At 47.3% G+C, this 11155-nt stretch overlaps 1 protein-coding gene across 2 annotated transcripts in view; it reads right to left on the bottom strand.

Moving 5' to 3' along the window:
- Window positions 1-2346: 2346 nt before the first annotated feature.
- Window positions 2347-11155, bottom strand: part of DENND5A (DENN domain containing 5A) — a 100325-nt gene continuing 91516 nt past the window's right edge. For both annotated transcript variants that reach the window (XM_012784006.3, XM_012784007.3), the window contains 8 exons: window positions 10077-10198; window positions 8846-8991; window positions 8162-8280; window positions 7574-7755; window positions 6883-6965; window positions 6201-6324; window positions 5418-5586; window positions 2347-3381 (listed from right to left, as the gene is read on the bottom strand). In XM_012784006.3, the coding sequence (XP_012639460.1) occupies window positions 3198-3381; window positions 5418-5586; window positions 6201-6324; window positions 6883-6965; window positions 7574-7755; window positions 8162-8280; window positions 8846-8991; window positions 10077-10198 (1129 nt within the window). In that variant the 3' untranslated portion in view covers window positions 2347-3197. The remainder of the gene's footprint in view (window positions 3382-5417; window positions 5587-6200; window positions 6325-6882; window positions 6966-7573; window positions 7756-8161; window positions 8281-8845; window positions 8992-10076; window positions 10199-11155) is intronic.

Genomic DNA, 11155 nt, shown 5'->3' with positions numbered 1-11155 from the left:
CATTTAGTGAGTACACACATCACCTAAGCACCAGTAATGTTAAAGGCCCTGCAATATCTGTCAGCCCTTTTCTTGTCCCTCACTTTTTGGATGTGATGCCCACAAACCTTCACCCAGCCCCAGCTCAGACTTGACTTTGGCACTGGACTTCCCCAAACTTTGCAACCTGTAGGTACTTTCATACCTCTGTGCCCCTGCTCAGAGAGAGGGGAGCTGTTCTCTCAACATGCAATACCCACTCCTCTGACAATCCTCTACCCTGAGCAGACCTCGTCACGGTCAATAACTCCCCTGGTGTCATTCTCCACTACAGCATTTGCTGCTGAGCTCCTTGAGGACAGTGAGTCTGGGTCTGGGTCTCAGTCATCTTCATATACCAGGACCCAGGATTAGGCTTGACACAACAGGGTAATAACAACAATAACTGACATTTATTAAGTCTTACTATACACCTGACATTGTTCTAGGCATATACATACAGACTCATTTAATTCTCATAACAACGCTATGATGCCGGCACTATTATCCTTCCCATTGTATAGATGAGTAACCTCAAGTTTGGGAAAGTTACATAGCTTGCCCTAGGCCACAGTAGCAGAACAAGGAGTCAACCTAAGGACTTGGGCTCCACTGTCTGTGATCTTAATCAATGCCAATGAATTCATTTAGTCCACGGATACTTACTTGGCACCTACCACGTGCCAGATACTACTTAGTGAACAAGGTGATCAAGTCCCTCCCTCATAAAACTTACATTTAGAATTAATAAATACAGGGGTGGTGCCAGGTGCCTGTAGTCCCATCTACTCTGGGAGGCTGAGGTGGGAAGATTCTTCGAGCCCAGGAGTTCAGGTCCAGCCTTGGGCAACATATTGAGACCTTGTTGCTAAAAAAAAGAATTAACAAACAATTAGTAAAATGATTATGGGTGTTAGGAAGGAAAATAAACCAGAATAAGCCAATAAAAAGTGACTTATGCAACCTGTGAGTCTTTTAGGGTAGGTCTCTGCGGACATCTGAGCAGAGACCTGAATAAAATAACGGAGTAGTTATCAATGGGAAAGCCACAGCTTGGAGTGAGACTGTCCTGGTCACTGCAAACTACTAATGGGCTGTGTGGCCTTGAGCAAATGACTAAGCTTCTCTGAGCCTTAATTTCCTCACTATAAACCTGGGATGATCAATACTTGCCTTGTAGAGTTGTGAGGAAAAGGGAGAGGTGTGTTTGTAAAGCACTTGGCTTAAGGTAAACTCAGGCCTAGGCCCACAATATGCACACATACAATTGAGTTCCATGCTGCCCTTCTTGCCAGGCCAGGAACCTCCCTTCCAGGTCCAGAGGCACTGCCCACCTACCCTCACCTACCTTCTGCCATCTCCAGAACTGAAGACAGATGGCTGCAGTGCTGCCCACTGGTGCCCCCTGCTGGCAGAATGCTGCACTGAGCCTCTCCAGTTCCTTTCTTCATCTCTTCAAAAGCGCTCTCCACCTGCCAGGCCCAGGGATGGAGGTGGACAAGAGATCTTCTCTGCCCTTCAGGAGCTCATGGTCTAAGGGCTGGGCCTGACATGAAAGCAGGCAATGATAACCCAGAGAGGAGGTGCCAGCGTCAAAGAAATTACAGGAGCACAAGGATGGAATGAGCAATTGCCATGGGGGATTTGGAAGACTTCACAGCAAGTGACTCCTAAAGCACACCTTGAATAATGAACATGAAGTGGGTGAGGGGAGGGATTCTAGGCAGAAGGAATAGCACCTACAAAACCAGGGAAGCAGAAAAGAAGACACTGATTGGTTTGACGTGCTCTACTTCATGCTATACTTCCAGAGCTTCCGGCCAAAGCAGCTTGAAGAATAAAAATGAAGGAAGCTAGTTCCAAGGCCTCTCATAAAGCTCTACCACTTGCCATCTCTGGAAAAGCAAATCCTTCCCTCAAGAAAGAGTTCCCCTCCACACCCCACTCCCACAGACAGAGTCTTCTGTGTCCTATGTTCCCATACCTGGTCTCCCGTACCCTCTCAAAAAATGGCCCACCCTGTCTCAGTCAGGTGACAGTCTTTGCAACCTTGGTCAGGTCTTCCTTTCTGTGCCTCAGTCTCTTCCCCTACAGAGGGGAAAAGAACTTTGTCTGCATCCCTCTCAATTATCCACTTAACAGTGATGAAAGCTCCTGGCACTGCAGGGAAGGACACAGGAAACACCAAGCTCCCCAGGGGCATCCTGGGCTGTCCACAACCCCAAGCCTGCTGGGGAGAGAGGTAATGCCAATCCCATCCTCTTAGTTGAACCTAAGTGTACCACCCCACTGCTCACAAACCCCCATAAAAGTCAGTGACCCATGCAGTTTTGTTTCAGGTGTTTTATTAAATGGGCCATACTGTAGCTGGTTTCTAAGTTGCAAAACAACATAAATTTAACAATAACATAGCCAGTTAGATCGTGACAAGCTTTCCCTTTCCTTAAAAGAAGAAAAAAGAAAAAGAAATACTTAAAACATACAATGGAGGGTTAAATAAATAAAACATTTTTAAAAAAGAAAATAGAAAAGAAAAACCTGTTAAAACATGCTTATGTTTACTTCTGTGCAAGTGTGTGCCAACAGGAAATGTGACTTTGAGCACGATGACACGTCCTGGCACGTCTCCTTCCCAAATAATACTGACAAAAAAGAAAAGATGTGGGACTGACTCATCAGTGCTTGCGTAGAGGCACGACTAAAAAATCCCTTTGATTGGAGCATGGGGCTTCCCGCTCAGCACACCTGTGTGGCCTGTGAAAGCCAAATATCCATAACAATGTTAATATAGAAAACGTTAGTTTAAAAACGATGTGGAATGGCCTCATTAACACAACAGGGGCGAGGAAGTAGAACTGCCCCGCACAGGCGCCGCAGGCTCAGTCCAGGGAGGCTGCGGGCTTCCAGCACATGGCCATGGCGAGGGAGAGCACCAGCTTCAAAATAAGCGGCACCAACCTCGCTCCCTCTCCCTATCACTCTTTCACATGAAAGTGTGTAAAAAGCAAATCAGCAAATAAACTCTAAAATAGATTATTTATTCCAAAAATCCTCTAGTTTTCTTTTTACAGTGAGTATACATATCCTCTCCATCTCCTGCGCAATTCGCTTAAGTCCCTTTGGGAAGAGCTGCAGGGTGAGAGTCTTTCTCAGTCCTGCTGTTGGCTGGTGCTGGGAGGTCAGATATCGATGCCCTTGACCAGGGACGTCTCCAGCGTGATGTTGAACTCCTGCAATGTCTGCAGCACTCGGATCAAGGAATTGACAAGTGTGTGGTCTTTGATCAGTGCCACATCCTCATACATGTGTGCAGTGATGGGGCAGTCAGCTAGCAGGGCAATCCAGTGATGTAGAAGGTGATCTCTGATAGGGCAGGAGTGGTCCAGGCAGGTACCAAGGGAAAAGAAGAGAGACAGTTAGTGCAAGGCCAAGTGGGAAACTGAACTACGTCTGAAGCTGAAGAAGCTGACAGCTCCCCATAGTCCCCTTTCCCTCCCTAACAGAATCTTGCAACAAGGCCTTACAGCCCCTGACCCAAATCAGCCCTGTCACCTGTCCGCAGGGCTGCTCTTCCTCCCCTGCCTTCCTCACCCTCCCTAGACAACCCCATCACCACCAGTCACCATGCTGCACTAGGCATTATTCCCTCCATCTCAACAGCCAGTCTCTTCCAAAGCATCTTATCTCCCGACAGCTACCACCACCAGGAATAATAAGGACTAACACTCACATAGCACTTAGCACGTGCTGGCATTGTTACGTGAGATTTTTTTTTTTTTTTGAGACAGAGTCTCACTCTGTTGCCCGGGCTAGAGTGCCATGGTGTCAGCCTAGCTCACAGCAACCTCAAACTCCTGGGCTCAAGCAATCCTACTGCTTCAGCCTCCCAAGTAGCTGGGACTACAGGCATGTGCCACCATGCCCGGCTAATTTTTTCTCTATTTTTAGTTGGCCAATTAATTTCTTTCTATTTTTAGTAGAGATGGGGTCTTGCTCTTGCTCAGGCTAGTCTCGAACTTCTGACCTTGAGTGATCAGCCCGCCTCAGCCTCCCAGAGTGCTAGGATTACAGGCGTGAGGCACCGTGCCTGGCCGTTACAAGAGATTTAATCTTCATTACAACCCTATGATGTGAGGTAGGTACTATTACTATCCCTACTTTATAGATGAAGAAATTGAGGTACATACAGGTTAAATAGCTTGTCCAAGATCACAGGCTAGTAAATGGCTGACCTGAGATGTGAACCTAGTGAATCTGGTTCTAGAGGCTATTTTTAACCACTATGCCAATTCCTTCCCTTATGTAGCCTGAATAAACCACTGCCTTAGGTTTATTTGGGCTTTATGATCTCTCACCTGACCTACTAGAATAGCCCCTAACAATCGTATCCACTCTTGATGCATACCACCCATGACATCAGATTAATGTTATTTCAGTCCTGATTAGACAATTTTGTCCTACTATGAAAGGAATTGTTTTCTTTCCCAGCTCTTCCCATATTCTACCTATTATTTCCTTCCATTAAAGGCTCACCTCAAATACCACCTCTTCCCTAAAGCCTTCTCTTTCTCTACATTTTCAGCATATCTTACGAATGTGTACTTCTTTTTTCTACTCTTCACAACCTTCTACTTTGTACTTTATTTAATTGGGACAAGTGAACTTCTATATGGTAGGGCCGATGTTTTATTCACCTCTCTTTGACCACCTTCCATAAGGCCATTCAAATGGTTATTGAAGGAATGGCTAGTTATACTCTGCTTCAGATTTCTCCACTGGGGTGATTTTGATCCTTCCCATCAAAATGCAGACCCTCTTCCCCCAATTACATACACACTTTCATCCCCGTCCCCAGAGATCCCCACAGATCTCCACCCATACGGTTAAGTATAAATTAACAACAGGGTTATGTTTTGAGAAATGTGTCATTAGGCAGTTTGGTCACGTGATCATCACAGAGTGAACTTACACAAACCTAGATGGCCCAGCCTACACATACCTAGGCCTTATGGTATAGCCTGTTGCTCCTAGGCTACAAACCTGTACAGCATGTTACTATGCTGAATACTGTAGGCAACCGTAACACAATGGGAATATTTCGGTATCTAAATATATCTAAACATAGAAATGGTACATTAAAAATAGAGTATAATTAATATAATCTTACAAAACCACTATCCCATAAGTGGTCCGATGCTGACTGAAAGATTGTTATGTGGCACACGACTGACTATACATGATACACGAAGGAAATTCAGGGCCTTTTGGAAGCCCTCTGAGGCCTCGTCTGCCCAGGAGCATCTGGTCATTAGCCACTCCCCACCCCTGCACCACACCAGGCCTCCAGCACCACCTCCAAGGCTGGCTGCTGTGTACCCTGGGCCCTGAGGCTGCAGTACCTGGCTCCCAAGCACACCAGCATCTGAAACTTGCCGTCCTTGCCAATGTTCCGGGGAGTATTGTTGATTGCAGTGACAAATCTGCAAAAGTTCCGGGCCCTTGTATGCCAGTTTTCCTCAGGGACTACTTCATTCTGCTCTAATGTCTCGTAATAGGTTTGTGCTTTTTCTGTGAAGAATAGAAAAGCTTGCCAATGACAAAGGCTCTCAACACCAACTTGTCTTGAATTGTTCTGCAGGCCACTTGTCATGGGCCTCTCCTAGTCCATACTGGTAACTTAATGTGAATAAAACAAATGTTCTGATGTCACTAGTCACTTTTAAAATGATCCTCATGTTCCCTATCCTCATTTTAAAAATTTATTTATATGGCCCTTGATATAAAGATGGTCTTTTCCTTAGTCTGAAGATCCAAGAAAACTCTAAGGATGGTTTCTTGCATGAAAATGCTCCAAGTGGGCATAACACAGGGCTTGGACTCCAATACTCTTAACTGGCCTTTGGATCTACAAGGAGAAAGTGAGAGGACTCATGACTAAGTCCGTACTAGATAACAGATGTCTAGAAAGAATCTTATCTGTTCAATTCTCAGGAGGCAAGGGTTCAAGAAGGGGGAAGGAGAGATCCTGTCATTTCCTTCAAGAAAAATCAGGGGAAACAAACAAAAGATCTAATTTAAGAGTCATCTGATTCAGGTTCTGCACCTCAGACCCATGCTACGCTGATGAGTCTCCCTGTGTCTCCGTGTGTTTTTCCCACCCTCATACCCTAGGCCCAACTCACCCAGGAAATCCCAAATGAAGACATTTTTGAAGAGCCGGGGTGATTTAAATCCATGCTGGAAAGCCTGTTCCAGGGCCGAAACAAGACCACACTCTCCACAAAGCAACAGCGTCAGACTGCCTCTCTATGTAAGGAAACAGGGGAGAGTGCCAGGCTTGTTACAGCTGAGCTGCCCTCCCACCACCGCATCCCCAAACCCACCCAGCCTGAGCTGCGAGGGCAGCAAAAGCAGGCAAGGACCTTGTCTATTCCCTCCAGCACCTGGCACAGTGCCTGGCTCAGAGCAGCTCTCAGGGAAGAGCTATTGAATGGATGCATGGATGAATGAATAGATGACGGATCTGGGTCGCATACAAGGAGATTCCCCACCAAGAGGACAAGGCAGTGGCCACTATTCTGAGATCCCCAGGCAAATCCAAAAAAGGACAGGAATAGGGACTGTTCACTGGAGGCTTAGGGATTCCACTGGGTCATCAGTATGGCAGGGAAACAGGGCAACTGAGGCAAAGGCCCCAGAGGAAGGAGTCTGCTCCATCTCAGACTAGCTGACGTGCACATTCTATCAGACTCTGGGCTATCCATCGCACATGGGCCTGGAAGGGTACAACAAGAAACTTGGAAAAACAAGATTACTCCCTCTTACTCAATATAAGACTCTGGGTTGGAGGGCAGGAGGACTCACCTCTTTCTCAGGCTTATGGAAGTGCTTCACAATGCCATTCACTGCCTCCCCAATAGATTCCTGAATCTGTCCAGTGTTCAGCTCTGATAAAAAATCAAGCAGACATCCCTAACCATTCTCAGAGGCTAACAATGCTCAGCTGACTGAGTAGGAGACTGAGGACACAGGGAGGGCCCTTGGGAGAGGGAGGGAAGCTAGACCCTGGGAAACAGAGGCTTGCCCACCCAACTTTACTGAGCTAGTTCTTCCTACAATTTTGGGTAAAAAGCAAAAGCTAATGCCTTAGAGTTCTATCTCTAAGAGATACTAATAAAGTTTATTTTCCATTTTACCCTGGAATTTTTGGCAACCAAAAGAGGGCCATGCCTTGGCTGCGAAACCCAGGAATCAGGAAAGAGAAAGTCAGAAAAGCAGACCCCTCTCCTTTATAGGATCACATACAAATAGTACAGAGTGCCCAGGCTTGGATGCATAACCCTACCCTCCTCCTTCCAGGCCTCTAAGGAGAGTGCCAAATACTCCCACGGATTCATGAGAGGAGATGCCGAATACCTGAGGCAGCTGTGTCAGTAGAGGTGGTTCCTGCGGTAGCTGTACAGGCTGGGATTTGGGCTCCCGTATCAGGGCTCAGGGAGATCTGCCTACTGCCCAGACTGGGTGGCACAAGGGCCCAGCCCTGCTTCCCACTTACTGGGCTTGTTGTTGGGTGAGATGGTAACAAGCCTCCGGATGACGCTGGGGGACTGCTGCAGTGGCGGGGTCCGGCATGGCCTCTCGTCCACCTCGGGCTGGGATGTGAGCAGCTCCCCAACCAGGATCCGCTCCAGGCTTCCATCGTCCATGCCCTTCCCCAACCACCGGCCACACGGGAACCTAAAGGTCAGGCAACGGCCTGTGAGAGCTGCCAGCTCCTCCACAGTGCCCTTCTCCTTGCTGCTTGGCAAGAGCCACTGACAAGGCCGATCCCTGGGGAAAGATTCTGAAGCCAGGCTAGGGACCCCCCCAAGGCCCTGTCTGCCCCACTGTGTGTTATCAGAGAAGCCACTTGAGTGACATGGGTGGCACGGGACCTGTGCACAGCAGTTCTATACATCTTTACTTAGAAAACCCTCCTTCTATTTCTTTTCAAGTGCATGAGGCAGAGCCAAACAGTAAGTTGCCTCAGCCTATCACAACCTAACAGGTCTCCCTGAGAATTCCATATATCTAAGCATCACCAATAGCCCCTGCTGGTACACCTTGTCACCCTACCTTAGGGCATATCTGAGGGAACACTTACTTGTAGGTGTGTCCTGTGATCTCATTCCTGACCATCACATACTCCACTAGCCATTTGGCATACAGCCCAGAGTTATCATGGCCAATCTGGACAGTAGTGAGCTTCCCCAAGTTCTGGCACTGTGAGCAAATAGAGGAGTTGAAGTAGGTCAGGAAAATAGGAGAAAAGAGGGATAGTCCTTGGAGGCACAGATGTGACTGGCTGCCTACAACCTGGCCCCCTGGCATCTGCAGGCTAGAGCTCATGGGTCTACCTACCACGAGGGCCGGTGGTACAGCACTTTCTCATGAGGGGCCCAAGGCTGAGAGAGAAGATGCTGCTATCTAGAGGAAGAATAGGGCCTGGGAGCAGGAGGCTCTAGAATTTGGTTCCAAAGTCTCTGGAACACTTGGGCTCAGCAGCTGAAAGAACTCTTGGGGATTCCTCAACACCCATGCACAAAGAGATGTGTAAGTCCAGACAAGTAAGTGCCTCCCAGCCAGATACTGTTTAGGAAAGGTACCCCCCAACCCGGGTCAATTCTTGGCTCTGGCCTCCAGTCATCTCAGGACAGGTCAGCTATGCTCATGCATTACACTATACAGAACAGGCCTCCAGAAAACCCTGCAGAAAACTTCCCAAAGCTGTTACTGCAAACTTAGATCCCCCACAGAGCCTGGGGTTGTGGGCCCAGATAACACATACCTCAAAGGTCATCTCTAGCACGTTCCTGGGAATCTGCAGGATCTGTGTCTCACCCAGTTCTCCTGATATGCAGATCCATGGGTTGGCAGTGAACATGGAGCCCCCCAGCTTCTTGCTTGGTACAATCAGAATGTGGTACGGGATCACTGTTTAGGGGAAGCCACAAAGGCATTGAGGGGACTCAGGAATCCTTCCCATACCTGATGGAGTCCTGACCTGGCCCAGACATGCTGGTGGAATTATGGCCCTAACAGAGGCACTACTTGGCTTAGAATATTAGTCAACTCCTCCAAGCACCTCAATCTTACTACTCTCAGGGTTACCACCTAAATGTCAAAGATCCAAGCCTATCTGCAGTCTCAGAGCTAAATGAACTTGTTCTTTAAACAATATCACCAACTCCTGACATCATATTAAATTGCTTTTCAGAGTGCTTTCCAACTTATTATCTCACAAACCCTAATAACTATCACAACAATCTTAAGAGAGGTCACACAAGTATTGTAATCTCTTTTCCAAGACACAGAGAGGGAAATAGTTTGCGCAGGTCTTCTAAATTCCAGTCCAGTGCTACTTCTATTAAGCCCACAGCCCCAGTCTCTGAAAGGGAAGATGGTATGTCAAATAGAAACAAGAGTCCATGCTGCTAAGGCTGCTGAGTAACTGGCCAAAGAAATAACCATGGGGGCAAACTCAGAGACTTCCCTCCACCTAGTAGAGAATCCTGGTATCACATCCTGAAAATAGCAAGTCTGAGGCCCACAGCAGGATGGACTCTGTTCACAGACACATAATGAATTAGGGCAGAGCTGGGCCTAGGCTCAAACCTCCCACTGCCATCTGCTACTTCAGAAAGAGCTGACTGACTCTCTCAGGCCAAAACAAAAGGGAGGTTCTTTATAGACATGCAGGGAGGGAGGTAAACGGCATCACCCTACTCTATTCCACTCCATCTTCTATTGCCTTAGACTCCCAGAGCAGTGCCTAGGGGAGGACGACACTGACGACACAATGGTAAAATGGAGGTGCCCAGTTCAGAACAAGAATGAGAAGCTTCAGAGAAAACACACCTCCAAGGAGGGCTAGTGGACCTCTCTCCCCACAGGAGCAAAAGACATATGGAAAATACAAGGGACAATTTTCTTTCTTTAAAAGGGGAACGGTGAGTGAGCCTCAGGAAGGTTCATAAAGACTGCCCAAGAAGGCCAGTGGGAGGCACAGGAATACTCACGGATAGTTGTGAAGACATTGGTAAAGCAAAAGTAATCGACTGCGTTGAAAGAGAGGAGGTGATAGAGGAACTGCTCCTTCTCATCATCACAGCGCAGGAAGGCATAACGCTTGTACAACTTTCTGTTGGAGAGGAGGCAACACATAAGTCTCCTGGCCAAAGGAGGGGAGAGAAGCTAGAATTATTCAGTTCTGGAAGGGGACAGATAAGGGAAGCATAAAACATTACTCCTCAAGTTCCTCAGGTTCACCCTATAAAGGAACAAAGCTAGCTTCTCTGTAACTGAGGGCTGGAGGGGAAATGGTTTAAGCTACAGCAGGAACAATAAAAATCAAACACTATGTGTGTCCAAGGGTTGATATTACTATAAAGTCAAGTGTTACAGGTCATGGAATCTCCTCTCCTAAGCTGAGGGATGTAATGAAATTCCATCAGGGATGACACAGGGTTCTAGTTAGGTTGTTACCTAGTGTACGGTGTGTGAACAGCAAAGGAAAGAGGTCTTGGTCACCATTCATCATTAGGCCTGGTTTTGAACCCTCAGTAGACTCAAGAGCCACAAGTCAGAACACTGCTCTGAATGTGGGTATGACCCAGGACAGCTTCAGAGGCACTGAAGGGCAGGCTTCTGCCCCTGCATCTGATCCAGGTCTCAGGCAAGGAAAAGCTGTGCAGATCACATCCTTTCCCTCTCTTCAAACTTTCTCCCTTCATCCCCACTGTCTATTTGTTAAAGGCCAACTCCTCTGCCTGACATTCCAGGCCTTCTGCAGCTGCAAAGCAATGGCATCTTCCCCCAATAGAGGAGACACTGAGAACCAAATTTTCAGGCCCTCATCACAGAGAAATACACAGAGTACAAAAGAAGGCAACTGTCCTGGTTGCCTAAACTGTAATCACCACAGCCAGAGAGGTATAGGTCTCAGATCTATGAGGTTCTACCCAGCCAGGTTTAATAAGGTACTTTCAACAGATAATTTACCAACCCAGGCCTATTATCTATAGGTGCTGGAGAAAAAAGCACCTGCCCTCAAGTAAGTCCAAATGAATAAATCAGGAAAACGCCATTGTATAAGACT

Source organism: Microcebus murinus, chromosome 4 (assembly GCF_040939455.1).
Source record: "Microcebus murinus isolate Inina chromosome 4, M.murinus_Inina_mat1.0, whole genome shotgun sequence".
NCBI classification, from domain to species: domain Eukaryota; kingdom Metazoa; phylum Chordata; class Mammalia; order Primates; family Cheirogaleidae; genus Microcebus; species Microcebus murinus.
The sequence above is the reverse complement of the archived record's forward strand: the minus strand, read 5'-3'. Positions and strand labels throughout refer to the sequence as shown.